Source organism: Sciurus vulgaris (assembly GCF_902686455.1).
Source record: "Sciurus vulgaris genome assembly, chromosome: 15".
Lineage (NCBI taxonomy): Eukaryota > Metazoa > Chordata > Mammalia > Rodentia > Sciuridae > Sciurus > Sciurus vulgaris.
In genome coordinates, this window is record NC_136476.1 from 53,888,209 (window position 1) to 53,903,959 (window position 15,751).

Sequence of the window (15,751 nt, forward strand, 5' to 3'; positions counted from 1 at the left end):
CATGTTAGCTCACTCTTTGCTGTGTCACCTCTTTGCTTTGAATCAGTGCCATGCCATTATGCCTCAATTTATAGATTAAATATATGACATCTCTCTGGCATAAATTGTTTATTTCTGACCTCCTACAACTTGGAACCAAAATCACATGTCAGCTTAAAAGCACATTGTTCACTTGTGGCATCACAATAGAGTCCTAGTAATTTATGTGATTCAGTGGACAGGACTCAATAACCTGGGTTATCTAGTGTAAGTATTACCCAGATATGTGATGCTGCTCATTGTTTAGCTCTATTTCTCCCTCCCTCCCTCCCTCTCTCTCTCCCTCTCTCCCTCTCTCTCTCTCTCTCTCTCTCTCTCTCTCTCTCTCTCTCTCTCTCTCTCTCTCTCTCTCTCTCTCTTTCTCTTTGTCTTTCTCTCTCCTCCCTCTCTCCCCATATATATATATTTTTATTTTTTTTATTTTTTTTGGTAGTATTAGGGATTGAATCCAGGGGCACTCCACCACTGAGCTATATCCCTAGCACTTGTAATTTCTTTTACTTTTTATTTTGAGATAAGGTCTTGCTAAGTTGCCAAGGCTGGCCTCAAACTTTTAATCTTTAGCCTCCTGAGTCACTGGGTCTCCCTATTTTTTCTTCTTCAAAAAAATGCCATCTATCCTTTTTATTTATTTTATTTTATTATTATTATTATTATTATTTTTTTTTTTTGCGGTGCTGGGGATTGAACCCAGGGCCTTGTGCTTGCGAGGCAAGTACTCTACCAACTGAGCTATATCCCCAGCCCAATCCATCCTTATTATCTCTTAAAAATTTTCTAAGGATCAAATGAGGGTGGGAACTATAACTCGTACTGGTGGTGTCAATATTGACTAAGGTCAAATCTTGCTTGAATAAATAGTTACTGCTTAGGGCTCATGGGACACATGATATTTCACATAAAGGTTAAACTCCTTTTTGGATTTTGAGATTTATAGGCCTATTTGTGCTGGCAGGCTAATTTCTATCCCCTATATTTGAAAAAGTCAGTCATTGAATTTTATTAAGATTTCTCTACATAGAGTTTTTGCAGTGTAACTTAGTCACATTTTTAGATTGCCAGGAAATTTCAGACTTGTTTTGACATCCCCACACTTGTTTACATAATCCTCATATGTAACTGAGATCTTTAGTAGCTCTGTAGAATTGTCTTTCAGAATCTGACACCTGGCCTCATTTCCTTATCATGCCCAATCTAGCCAAGTAAAATGAAAAATTTTTTCTATTAAATGTTAGCTTACAGCTAAGAGGAAAGTTCCTGGGTGGCTGGCCACTGACTGGGTGACTTTGGGCATGCCTGCCTTTCTGGGCTTCAGTGTTCCTATCTAGAGTGAACAGGTTGAATTGGATGGTCTCTGAGCTCTATTTCAGCTTCATAAAGATTCTGTGTTTTTGGGCTGGGGATGGGGCTCAGTGGTAGATTGCTTGCCTAGCATGTGTGAGGCACTGGGTTCGATCCTCAGCACCACATAAAAATGAATAAAAGTCCACCAACAACTAAAAAATATTTAAAAAAAGATTCTGTGGTTTTATTAAGTGTATTATCATTCGGAAATGTATTCTACATTTTTTTTTTCCTCCCTGTCAGGCAGATGTTTGGAGCATGGGCATACTCTTGTATGTACTTATGTGTGGATTTCTACCATTTGATGATGATAATGTCATGGCTTTGTACAAGAAGATTATGGTGAGTATTACATGACATAGAATTTATTTAAAAAAAAAACTTTATTTATTTATTTATGTATTTTTATTTGGTGCTGAGGATAGAATCCAAGGCCTCATATGTGCTAAGCAAGTGCTTTACCACTGAGCCACAACCCCAATGCATAAAATTTCAACATTGAAGTTTTCTATTTCTTATACTGTATGCTTTTGGAATGATGAAAACATTCTGGAATTAAGTAGTAATGATAATTTTGTATATAAGCATGTGTGTGTGTGTGTGTGTGTGAGTGTGTGAGAGAGAGAGATGTTGGGGATTGAGCCCAGGACCTTTTGCAGGCTGAACACATGCTCTGTGACTGAGCTACAACCCCAGTCCCCAAAACTTTATGAATATACTAATATCTAGTAAGTCATATACTTTAAAAGAATAAGCCAGGTGTGGTGGCATGTATCTGTAATCCCACTTACTTGGGAAGCTGAGGTAGGAGGATTGCAAGTTTGAGGCCATCTTGGGCAGCCTCTCAAAATAAGATAAAAAAGGGCTAGGGATGTAGCTCAGTGCTTAGAGTGCTTGTCCAGCATGCATGGGGCCCTGGGTTTACTCCCCAGTACCATACACACATGCACATGAAGTAGAAGTGCTTCAGAAAATGATGTGGGTGAAAGTATTCTGGCAGAATGGACAGTATGAGCAAAGGCATAGAGATGGGAGAAATGTGGGAAGGAATGGTCACTGTTTTTTGTGATTGGACCATTGGGTCTATACCAGCTTTGGGTTGGAAGATTACCTGGATTAACTTTTTTTTTTTTGGTGCTGGAGATTGAATCCAGGGCCTTGTGCATGCGAGGCAAGCACTCTACCAACTGAGCTATATCCCCAGCCCCCTGAATTAACTCTTATTTCTGGGAGGTAGCACAGAGTTGAAAGTGGCAGTTCCAGTTCACGTATTGCTCACCCCTGGAAAGAACATCAAGTCTGAGGACACTGGGGTATTTAATTTTTCTTTATTTAACTTAATTTTTTTCCTATAACCTATCTTGGAAAAAATCTTTAAAATTGATGCCTAAACTACAGAGAAGAGTTTGGGAAGAGATGGAATCATAGTTGTTCAACTCCTTGAAGGCTGAGGAGCTCTAATTCTGCTGGGTCAACCAAAAGTAATGATAGTAATAGTGGTTACCACCCCTGTCTTGGGGGCTGTGTATGCATTTTTCTCTTTGGTAAGGTGAGATCTATGGGCTTGGACAGGCAGCCAGCCTCCTGGAATCTGCTGATGTGGCCAAGACAGCCTGCATTTCCTCTCATCTTTTCTTGAACTTCTTCTAATTCTTGCAAGGTAGCAGTTGTTGCTTTGTTTCCTGCTTGCTGACTGTGGCTTTATGGGGTTCTTGGCATTTGGGGAGCTGGTGGCGGGTTTGAGCAGAGAAGTGCTATATGATTTGGTTAAGTTTTTAATAGGATTACATTGGCTGCTATGTGGAGAGACTGTAGGAGGCAAAAAGGTGAATCAGGGTGACTGGTTGGGAAGATACAGTGATTCACAGAGATGGTAGAGAGGAGATGGTTAGAAATGGATGAATTCTGGAAGTCTCTTTTTAAAAAATATTTTTATACTGTATTATAAAATGTATTTATGTTTATATTATAAAATATATTTATATTAGTATAAATTGAAATTCACCTTTTTTGAGGTATTGAGCCTATGAATTTTATAGATCCATGTAAACCCCCCCAGTCAGAATGTGGAACTGATGTCTTTTGAAGGTGTAGCTAACATGATTTGCTGATACATTGAATGAGCAGAGTAACCTGCATGACTAGAAAGTTGGAGCTGCCATCAGCTGAGATGGGGAAGACTTGGTAGAGAAGGGATGACCAGAATTCAGTTTTGGACCAAAAAAAAAAGTCTGTTTTTTCCAGTTTTTCAGATTTGTTGGCATAAAGTTCTTATTTACCCAGCTATAAAACCCGTTGCCTGGAGGTAACAGCGTTATCATATTTATCAGATTTTTTTTTTTTTAGTTGTAGATGACACAACATCTTTATTATATTGTATTAATTAATTTATTTATTTTACATGGTGCTGGGGATCGAATCCAGTGCCTCACATGTGCTAGGCAAGTGCTCTACCACTGAGCCCCAACTCCAGAGTATTAATCAGATTTTTTATGTATTTTTTTCAGACATGAGTCTATGCATGTATAAGGAATCAAATATCAAATGTATTTTATCCCTCCTTCCCTTCCTTTTTTTTTTTTTTTTGGTGGTACTAAAGATTGAACCCAGGGCCTTAGCATACTAGGCAAGTGCCCTTACACAGAGCCACACCCACACCCATAGCCTTTGTATTTCCTTGTCGTGCTACCTGCTTCCCCGTTTATTTTTACACAGATGGCAGCATATCCTAAACACACTGTTTTGCCTCTTTTTTTTTTTTTTTTTTCTCTTAACAGTGTATTAGAAATTATACCACTTCATACCTAGCTCAGAGCCTCTTCATTGCTTTTGTGGGGGGCAGTATTAGGAATTGGACCCAGGGGTCTTGTGCTTACTAAACAAGCACTCTACTGATAAGCTACATCCCTAGTCCTATTTATTTTATTTAGACAGGGTCTTGCTAAGGACTGGCTTCAAACTTGAAATCCTCCTGCCTTAGCCTCCCAGAGAGCTGGGATTATGGGGATGCATCACCACACCTGTTTCTTTATTCTTTTTAATGACTGCCTGTAACAGTCTATGTTTGTACTATAATTTATTTAACTGATCCTATGTTAATGGACATTTAAGTAATTTTCCAGTGGTCATTTTGCATATTTTGAACATATCTGTAAGAAAATTGCCAATTCTCAGTACTGTAAGTACAACAACAACAAACCAAAAAAAAAGAAAGTAAGAAAAAGAAAATTGATAGAAGAGTTGCTGGGTCAGAGGGTATGAGATTAGTAATTTTCATATATATTGCCATATTACTTCCATCAGAGTTCTATTGATGGAACATTATGTTGGGTCATATAATTGCCACCACAAATAACAAGATAGTGCCTATTTCTCCATACCCTGATCAATATAGTATATCACCTTTTTGTTCTTTATATTTAAGATTTTTTTTTCTGTGTAGTAATTTTAATTTTTGTATATGTGGTGTGCAGTGCTGGGGTTTGAAACTAGGGCCCCATGCATAGTGGGCAAGAGCTCTACCACTATATCCCTAACCCTTAATTTTTATTTAGTCAAATTTACCAATCTTTTTTTGGGGAAGGAGGTCCCGGGGATTGAACTCAGTGTCACTATACCACTGAGCCACATTCCCAACCCTATTTTGTATTTTATTTAAAAGACATGAGTTGCTTAGTGCCTGCCTCGCTTTTGCTGAGACTGACTTTGACCTTGAGATCCTCCTGCTTCAGCCTCCTGAGCCACTGGGATCACAAGGGATGTGCCATTGCACAGGGCCAAATTTACCAATCTTTTATTGTCAAGTTTGGAAAGACTTTCTGACTTAGGTTACTTTGTAAAATTTCCATGTTTTCTTTTCTCTTTTTTTTAGTGGTCCTGGGGATTGAACCCAGGAGCATTCTACCTCTGAGGTACATCCCTATCACTGCCTCCCCACCTTTTTTTTTTTTTTTTTTAATTTAAGACAGGATTTTACTAAGTCACTTAGGCTGACCTTGAATTTCCAATCCTCCTGCTTTAGCCTCCTGAGTTCCTGGGATCATAGGTGTGTGCCACTGTACCTAGCTTCTTCTCGTGTTTTTATGGTTTCATTTTTTTAATTTAAATATTTGATTCATCTGGAATTTGCTTTGATGTGGTTTCTTGACTTTAAACATTACTAAAAAATTAGAGAAATCCCAGTGACTCAAAGGACTGAGACGGGAGGATCACAAGTTCAAGGCCAGCCTCAGAACTTAGCAAGACCCTGTCTTAAAAAAAAAAAAAAAAAAAGGGCTGGGATGTGGCTCAGTGGTAAAGCACCCCTGGGTTAGATCCCTAGTACCAAAAAAAAAAGTTTGTTTTCATATTCTACGTTTTTGTATTTAATATTTGAAGCTTATTACTAATAATAGTGTACGTAAAAATCCTTATTTCAGATAGTCTTGTTAATTTCAAGTTTTGTACACAAATTATCATGTCTAATTAGATGTTTTCATAACCTGCTCTGGCTGATGGACTGTACTAAGAGTAAAGGTGTCAGCTCTGTGATAGTTTGCTTGTGCTTGTATTCAGTCTTATCTTTAAGACTTTAATCTGTGGTTTCTCTGCAGGAATCTTTTCTAGCCACTTGCTATTTTGTGAGGATTTAGCTTATTTAAACCAGATACTATAATCTGTAAATCCATTTAACTATATTTATGTGAAGGAAAGTACTTACAATACAGAGAGGAGTGAAAGATGGCACTACTGTATTCTGTCATATGTCACTGTTACATTCAGGGAAGAACGTAGTGTTTCCATTTTTCTTAGGAGTATCTTACTGTAGGTTTTATACTGACTAGTGAGGGTTCACACCCCACTACTGCAAATAAAAGAAAAAGAGAATTGTCTGTATTTGCACAAACTTTAATGTGTGTATATTCTTTGGTATTACATAATTCACACATTTAGTGTACTGTGCCCCCTCCTCCTTTAAAAGTTTGTTTGTTTATTTATTTATTTATTTATTTATTTATTTATTTATTTATTTATTTATTTATTTATTTATTTATAGTGATGGGATTGGAACCGAGGGCTTTACACATGCTAGGCAAGTAAGCACTCTACCACTGAACTACATTTCCAGCCCACTTGAATGCTTCCTTTTATTTATTTATTTGGTACTGGGAATTGAACCCAGGGATACTTAACCACATCCATCCCCAGCCCTTTTCATTTTTCATTTTGAGACAGAGTCTCACTAAGTTGCTTAGAACTTCATTATATTGCTGAGGCTGGCCTTGAATTTGTGATCCTCCTTCCTTAGCCTCTTAAACCGCTGGGATTACAGAAGCTCTCCACCACGTCCGACTGAATGCTTTACTTTAAAGATTGCTTTACACATAACAGCATGTATAGATGATGATGATGATGATGATTCTTCTTCTCCTCCTTCTTTCTTCCTTCTTCCTTCTTCTTCTTCTTTCTTCTTTCTTCTTTTTTTTTTTTTTTGGTGGTACTGGGGATTGAACCCAGGGCCTCACCATCCTAAGTGCTCTCCAGTCAGCTACCTCACCAGGCCTTTTTAAATTTCATTTTGAGACAGGGTCTTGCTAAGTTGCCCAGGCTGGCCTTGAACTTGTCATCCTCCAGTATCAGCCTCCTGAGTAGCTGGGATTACAATGGTGTGCCACTTAATCCTGCTGAAAACATACCCCGGCCTCCTGTGGATTGAACCCAGGGCCTTATTTTTGCTAGACAAACTCTGTAGCACTGAGCTATATCCCTAACCCTTAAAAGCATTATTTATAAAGAAGTAACTAGAGTTCCTTTGATCACTGCTCCATTATCTATCCCCCATCCTATAACCCATTTACTCCTCACTTGGTTTTCCATATTATTATCATTTTATATTACTATGATGACATTTGCTACGCCCAAGGAATCAGTGTGGATATATTGGAATTAACTTTGTACTCTGTACTTCAAGTTTCACTAGTTTTTTTTTCACTAGTTTGTTCTTTTCCTATTCCAGGATACCATATTATAGTTAGTTATCATGTTTCCTTAGCCTCCCTCTGATCTCTGATAGTTTCTAGAAATCCAGTATGTATTTTTTTTCTCAGTGGATCTATGTGGTTGTCCCAATACTACGTGTCAGTAATTTGTTGTTTTTCTAATTACTTGAAATGGTAATTTGATTATATACTAAATTCCTACAATTCTTTTTCTTTCTTTCTTTTTTTGTACCAGGGATTGGACCTAAGGGTGCCTAACCCTGAGCTATATCTCTATGACTTTTTTTTATATTTTATTAGAGACAAGGTCTTGCTGAGTTGCTTAGGACCTCACTAAATTGTTGAGGCTGGCTTTGAACTCACAATCCTCTTGCCTCAGTCTCCCAAGCCACTGAGATTCAGGTGTGTGCCACCATGCCTGACTCTACAATCTTTTTCTTTGCCTCCCACTTTTTATTTTGTGGCGGTGGTGGTAGGGGCCCCTAGGGATTGAATCTGGGGTCTTCCACATGCTGAGAGCATGCAGTATCACTGAGCTACTCCTCTAGCCCTTTTGGATTCTTTATTTCATTGCATTTATCTTTTTGTCTCTTTTTAGCTTATAACTATGTGTTTCATTTACTATACCTTTTTTTAAAAAACATTTTTTGTAGTTGTCAGTGGACCATTTATTTATTTATTTATGGTGCTGAGAATTGAACTCGGGGCCTCACATGTGCCAGGCAAGTGCTCTACCACTAAGCCACAACCCCAGCCCAACCCCAGCCCAACTATACCTTAATACCATTTATTGTCTTGTAGAATTAACTTATTATTCTGTTTTCTCTGTGGAATTTTCCTGGCTCTTCTGCTATGATTGTTTTCCCCTGGTATACCTTTTTTTTTTTTTTTTTTTTTTTTTTTTTTTTTTGCATTATATGAGGTTCAAACCTCTTTCAAGGGTCTGTAGTCTCATGGCATAGTAGCACAGTGCTGTTTATTACTTGATGTTGTTCTTTGTTAATACTGTCTGAATCTATGGGTCTTATTAGTGCTTTCTTTTTCTTTTGGACAATATTGTTACATTATGGTATATCTATCAGGGTATACTGTACAGATATAAAAGTGAATGAGGGGGACTGGGGTTGTAGCTTAGTGGTAGAGTGCTTGCCTAGTACGTGTGAGGCCCTGGGTTTGAGCCTCAGCACCACATAAAAATAAATAAATAAATCAAGAAATAAATAAAAAATGAATGAGGAACCTCTTTAATTGTTGATGAGAGAGAGAAAGATTTGTTATTTGCTCACATATGACAGAAGGTGTTAGATAATGATAATTGCTATTCCCTTTGTGGAGGAGAATTGGAGGGGAGTATTAGAAGGGAGACTTCATTCTATGCCAAAGACTTAAATTTTGAAGTATGTAAGTGTTTTTCTTCTTGTTTCTCTAGTTACTCTGGCTATGACTTCCCTTACTATGTGAATAGAAGCAAATGTGAGCATCCTTGTTTTGTATTTCTGATTTTAGAGGAAAAGCATTTAATCATTTAGTACTGAGTATGATATTAACTGTGGATTGGTATTATGTTAAGGAAGTTTTCTTCTATTCCTATTTTATCTAGTGTGTTTATCATGAAAAATGTGTTGAATTTTGTCAAATACTTTTTTGTGCATGTGGCTTTTTTCCTTTTTGTTCATATGGTGCATTACATTGATTTTAGCATGTTGAACCATCCTTGCATTCCAGGAACAAGTTCTACTTGGGTCATAGTGTATACTTCTTTTAATATGTTGTTGAAGTTGGTTTGCCAGTGTGGACTTTTAAAAAAATAGAACGATTAAGTTTTTAGTGAGTTTGAACCCAAAAAAACTGATGTGGAGAGTGGGAGAGGTGACTTCTGCAGGTCAGGTCTGAGTCTTTGTAGGTGTACAGAAATAAAGTTCTTGGCTCTGTTGAGATTTGCTGAAATCTCTTCTGCCTAGAGCATTTGCAACAGTCTTTTCATTGAATTTCTATGTTGTTTTCTCTACTCTCCAACCCCCTCTTTTTTTTGTTCCTCCAGAGAGAGAGAGCTTTCTGAAGTGTGTACCTTGTTTATCTTTATGGCCCTTTGCACATGGTTGCTCAAGAAAAAAATAAATTGTTTGCTGGCATGCATATTCTTATTCCATTGTAACAAAAGTAATACTTAATATTCATGAGCTATTGTTATTTTCTAAGCTGTGCTCTAGGTGAGGCAGTTTCTATCATTGTTCCCTTTCTATGGTTAGGGAAACTAAGCTACAGAGATCTTAAGTAATTTACTCAGGGTCTTAGAGCTAGTAAGTAGCAGAGGTGGGATTTTAACCCACCTATTGAAGCTCAGCTATCCATTCTTTGAGCTGCAGTCTAGCTCAGCATCCAGTATTGTCTCTCAATTCTGGTTGCTAGTTTCATGAGAATCAGATGCCTAGAGAAGTGCCTCTTATCTTGATCTTTTTGTGCTCATGAACTTGGAAAGGCTCCCAGATATTCCATCTTCTCAGATTTACCAAGAGTATAAGTTAGTTCTCCTAATTCATACTAAGTTTTATTATGCACCAGCGTTTTCACTCTTTGTAGAATGTCACCCAGTAGAACTCTTACTGGTCCTGATTGTCTTAATCAGTAGTGTTAGAGCACTGAAGTAATCAGTTGTTTCCAGGGTCTTTCTCTGACTTCTATTTATTCACATTCCATTTTTCTTATTTATTTCAGCTTAGCATTCTCTTACTTTGAAATTTTGAAAGTTGATATTCCTGTTATGTGGTGATAACTTTCCCTGAGAGCACTGTGCTACTTCTGTATTTCTTAAATACCTCTGATCTAAGTTATCGATTAAAAAATTGAATAAATCTTTTCTTGGTACTGCCCATGGAGGTGGCAGCCATCTCCTACTTTCAAAAAAAAATGTCAAGAAGTCCAACTGGCACTAGTTAGACTGAAAAGTTAGAAGCTTAACTGGTGAAAACCCAGATGTATGGACAGTAGGGTGCAGAGAGATTCAAGGGTTGAAACTTGATGCTCAACATTGGTTATGGGAGAAACAAGAAAACAAAGTATGTACTGCCTAGTCGCTTCCAGAAGTTCCTAGTCCACAGTGTTGAGGAACTGGAATCTGCCTGTGCTGAGATTGCTTATGATGTTTTCTTTTAAGAGTCACAGAGTCTTTGTGGACATAGCAACCTAGCAGGCCACCAGAGTCACCAATTACAGTGCAGACTGCACAGTGAAGAAATTGTAATAGATAACTCAGCATGCTTTTTATTTGTTTTTAAAATAAAAGCATAAAAACCGCAGGTAAAAACAAAAGCAAAACCCCAAAACTGAATACAACAGGACAACCCCTAAGTGTTTGGGTATCAGTTTTTAGTCTGTTTCCAATATACCTTATCAAGATTTTGTAGTCTTATCCCCAGAAAAGAGAAATGATTCTACTGAAGTTGAATTATATGCATGATATTCCTAATTTATTGATTTAAGGTGTATTTTTCCATATCCAAACCTTAAACTGCTATGCTGTTTGTCTTCATTTGTTGTTAGGGCAAGTTCATATTCACATGGCAGCCATGGAATGAATGCTATTAAATATTAATATATTGTTTCATCAGTGTATTTATTTATTTGAATGTACTAATTGATTCTGAATTAATCCTTTGAGGGTAGGCACTTACCTTAAAATAATATGAAAGGTTACATCCTAAGAGTAGATGCTAGATCCAAGTTTTGATATTTTTGGCAAATCCAATATCTTTGCAATGGAATGAATGTGGTAGAAAATGTCTAATACTTGTTCAGTAGAGATTTGGCCTTCCTAATTAATATTATTTACTAATACTGTACATTCTTTGTTTCTCCTGCTCTGAATTTCATTTTTTAGTTTTTCATGTATTTGCAAGTTGAAAATTGATTCAAATTAGGACTTTTATGCATTATTGTGGAATTTAATTTCACACATTATAGATTTTGAAATTTATTGTAATCTTGGCTCAGAACTATTGTTCCGAGTCGCAGTGTAATACAGTCTGCTGGTTGAATCTAATTAAGGTGTCGTATCACTTGCATGCAGTATGTATCTTTGCCCAGAATGTTCTAAAATTCCTCACTTGGGAATAACACTTCCCTCAGTTCTTGCCTTGATTGAAAAAAACCAGCAATATTTGACACACTGTATGTAACTCTTGTTTAAAAGGCAGGCTTCATTTATCTTTTGCATTTGTTCACTATTTTAACCAAAATGCTCAACTGCAAATTCCAACATGATTACTAATAGATTGAGTGTTAATATTATTAATGTCACCTATATTCATTTGCTATCACTACATTCAAAGACAAGCATGGTGTACTCCAGTTCTGGTACAGAAATATTAGAATAGTATAAATAATTTAGTAAATGTAAGTTGAATGGCTTGAAAAATAAAATTGCTGCTGCTGCTGCTGTGTGTGTGTGTGTGTGTGTGTGTGTGTGTGTGTGTTATTGTGGATAGAACCTAGGGCCTCACCCGTGCTAAATACTCTACCACTGAGCTACAACCCAAGCTCCAAATTGCTTCATAACATTATAATTTATAATTAAAAAAAAAAAAAACTGGGCAAAAAAAAAAATAGGCTAGCTGTCTCTTTATGAGATTATATTTTTAGAGTTATAGAGTTGATTGCAGTACTGTGATTATGTGTTAGAGAGATTGCCTGTGTTTCTTAGAAGTATATGAAAAGTGAACAATTTCAAGCCTATTAGAATTCCCAGCATTATCTTGCTTTAGCCTACAGATCTTTTCCCCTCTTCTACTTGGCTTTCACTTGCTGTTGCCCTTGCTCTCATTTGCAAGGTAATCATCCCTTAAATAAAGAAACCAGAATCCTCCAAAGACTGTACAGAAACAAGGGTTAAGGGGAACAGCCCTGGTTGACATTGGGCTTTTTGTGGAGGTCTTTTCTGTTTGGTCTTTGGATATATATTTTAATATTTAAATAAGTAGCCTTTCTTCTTCTATTTATAGACTTTCTTATAGACCTTCAAGAACAACATAATAGAAGAAGTACTGTTTCTCTCTTCTGGTTCTACTTGGCTGTTTTTTGCTTGATAACAGTGTTTCTCAATTTCAGTATTATTGATTGACTCTTTGTACCAAATATTCTTTGTTGTTTGGGGAAACTGTCCTGTGCATTGTAGGATGTTTAACAGGATCCATGACCTTTACTGACTCAATGCCAGTAGTAGCCCCCAAATTGTGACAATCAAATGTCTCCAGGTACTGCCAGATGTGTCCTGTGGGACAAATGAGAAACAATGTCTTGTAACATTGATCAAGTACTTAATCTCCCTTGCTGAGATTTAGTTTCCTGATTTGTGTAATGTGGTTAATAATTCTTGCCTACTCCACAAGATAAAATATATGTGTTTTGTGCATTTTGAAGTGCCATGTTGAGATAAGCGATTAGGTGAGGTCTGGCAGCAGAACCCAGCTATGAACTTACTTTCTGATGATACTCCAGTGCAGTGAATAAAGCTGAGAATGTCACAAGCCTCATGACTTGCTTGTGGATGGTATTCTACAGAGGCGTTCTGTACAAACAGGGTAAGTGGGTGGGTGCATTTCAGGACGTGATGTGACCAGAGCTTGAGTGGATGATACATATTCCTTATCAGGCAATCCTGAGATTCTGAAGCAGCTACACTGAGCTAGAGCCCACTGGGACAATATATGGCATTCCTCAGAATGTCCTCGGCCTTTCTTATACTATTTCATTCTCTGGCACACATGGCTTTTGGCCAACATGCCCATCTCTAGTCTACTACTCTTTTGACTATCCCTATCTCCCTCTCCTGTTTATTTCAAATTCAGTAAGCATTTATGGTTTCTTATGCGCAGGGTGTGCTGGGTCCTTTCATACACATATTCTTTTTCTTCCTTTTTAATATTATAAGTGGCATCGTTTTACAGATAGCAACTATAGTATTAGTGGCTGTAGCAACAACAGTAATAGAAGAAACTGACTTTTTGAATTCTCACTATGTACCTGGCACTGTGCTAAGTGCTTTATGTATATATATCAAACCATTGAATTCTAGCAACAATTCCAACAATTCTATGCAGTAGATACTATGATTATACTTCTTTTTAATATGTGAGGGAACTGAGGTACAGCAAGGTTAAATTGCTCCTCTGTGATCATATGGCATGTAAGTGGTAGATTTTGAATTTGAACATAGGCAATTTGTCTTCAGAGCCTGTTCTCTTAGAAAACAGGGTCAAAGAGATAAATAACGTGTACAAGTTCATGGAGTTAGTAGGTGGCAGAACTGGGATTTACATGTCATGAATGGCTATGCATTTCATTGTTGTTTCTGATGTACTAAACCCCACCTTTTTTCACTTGTTCTGTTTCTTTCTGGATAGAATTGCTAGCATGGCTGGACATGGTGGTGTGTACCTGTAATCCCAGTGACTTGGGAGGCTGAGGCAGGAGGATCACAAGTTTGAGGGCAGCCTTAACAACTTAGTGAGGCACTAAGCAACTTAGTGAGACCCTGTCTCAAAATAAAAAATAAAAGGGCTGGGGATGTAATGTAGCTTAGTGCTTAAGTGTCCTTTAGTTCAATCCCTGTAACACACACACACACACACACACACACACACACACACACACACACACACACACACACAGTTGCTAGCATGGTGCTAAAGAAGCATAGGGCATCTCTAAAAGATACTTCATGAATTCAAAATGGGATGATGAAAAGACAAAAATTTTTTTTTAACCAGTCTGGTGGAGCTCTCTTTTTCAGTACTTTGAGTATTTCTACATCTGGTTCTGCGGAGTACTCCTACTTTTAGTTGAGAGTACTTATGTTTTGCATGTTTGTTTCTGAACTTTAAGGCATAACATTTCTTTTACTTTGGTTTGAATTATGGGCCTGCTATGTGTTGGAGCAGATGAGAAAGAGCTTGAATCTGGATCCAGATTTATCCTTGGAGTGGGTAATGCTGGTGGGAGAGAGTAATGTGAAGCCAAACCCTTATAGGTGGTGTGTCAGTTTCCTAGGGTTGTTATAACAAAGTACTACAGTGTGGTGGCTTTAAACAACAGAAATTTATTCTTGGGGAGTGGACAGTGGAACACTATTCAGCTTGGCAGAGATGGGGTATCCAGAGAGTAAGCAGCAAATGACACTGCAAGTGGTCAGTGTGAGGGAAGACCACCTGGAGTACATGGAGGTCCTGACCAGTGAGTGAAGCATGAGGGAGGACACTGCAGGACCAGGCTGCAATCAGAAACTTGGTAGGCCATTACCATTTGATTCAAAGGTAGGAGGGTCCTTCTTCCAGACTGGTCTCTATTCTCTGTGGGGCCCTGGGAAGAGCAAGCTGAAATGTTTGAGATACCAGGCAAATGGGAGTGTGCCAAGAATGAGAACAAGTCAAGTTCCCAGGGTTGGAATCATGGGAAACCTTGGTTTTAGGAAATAAAGAAAAGCTCAGCTATGAGAAGGGAGCAATAGGTCAGAGCCAGTATTACAAAATCTGTGACTTAGTGCTGAGTCCCAGAGAGTTGGCCCAGAAAAAATCCCTTCTTGTTGATACTAGGGATTGAACCCAGGGGCACTTAACTATTGAGCTCTACTCCTAGCCCTTTTTATTTTTTTATTTTGAGGCAGGGTCCCGCTAAGTTGCTTAGGTCTGCACCAAGTTGCTGAGACTGGCTTTGAACTTGTGATCCTCCTGCCTCAGCCTTGTGAGCTGCTGGGATTACAGGCATGCACCACTGTGCCCCACTTAAAAATCCCTTTTTCCTAAGGATATGTGTGGAACAGGTAGTACTGAGCCTTCACATTGGGGTTCAGGTGGCCATACAGGAATGACATAGGAAGAAATGAATTTGGGACTTCCTCACTGTGCTTCAGAATTCAGTTTCTGACTCTGGCAAATGTTAAGGCCCCCTGGCAAGGTATAAGTAAGAGTGGGCCCTCTGCATCATATTGAGTGCTTCAGAAGAGGGGGCATGAAAATTTTAATATTCAAATGTCATCTGTAAAATGAAAGCAGTTGCCCCTCCTAAAAATATACTTTTTAGGTTAGTGTACTCTCTCCAGAGTTGTTCTGAGGTTGGCATCTTTTCTGTGTAACTTCGTTGCTTGATAATGCTTCTTTGGGACTCAAGAGTACTTCTTTTTTTTTTTTTTCCAGATTACTTCTTTGACATAGTTGAAATCCAACCAACTGTATGGTTTTAGGACTTTGAATGACTCATACCATCTGTTTCTCCCCTCACTTTTAAGCTGGACTGATTTCTGTAGGAATTATGTCTTAGTTCATGAGAACAGAAAAACCCAAATGCTGATGCTAGTCAGTGGCTTCTCCACTTTGGTGTCCTTCAATTGCTCTTTACTT

At 37.9% G+C, this 15,751-nt stretch overlaps 1 protein-coding gene across 3 annotated transcripts in view; it reads left to right on the forward strand.

The window, feature by feature from the left end:
* MELK (maternal embryonic leucine zipper kinase) overlaps positions 1-15,751 on the forward strand; it is an 84,259-nt gene that overhangs the window by 24,566 nt on the left and 43,942 nt on the right. For all 3 annotated transcript variants that reach the window (XM_079113531.1, XM_079113532.1, XM_079113533.1), the window contains one exon: positions 1,627-1,725. In XM_079113531.1, coding sequence (XP_078969657.1) covers positions 1,627-1,725 — 99 coding nt within the window. The remainder of the gene's footprint in view (positions 1-1,626; positions 1,726-15,751) is intronic.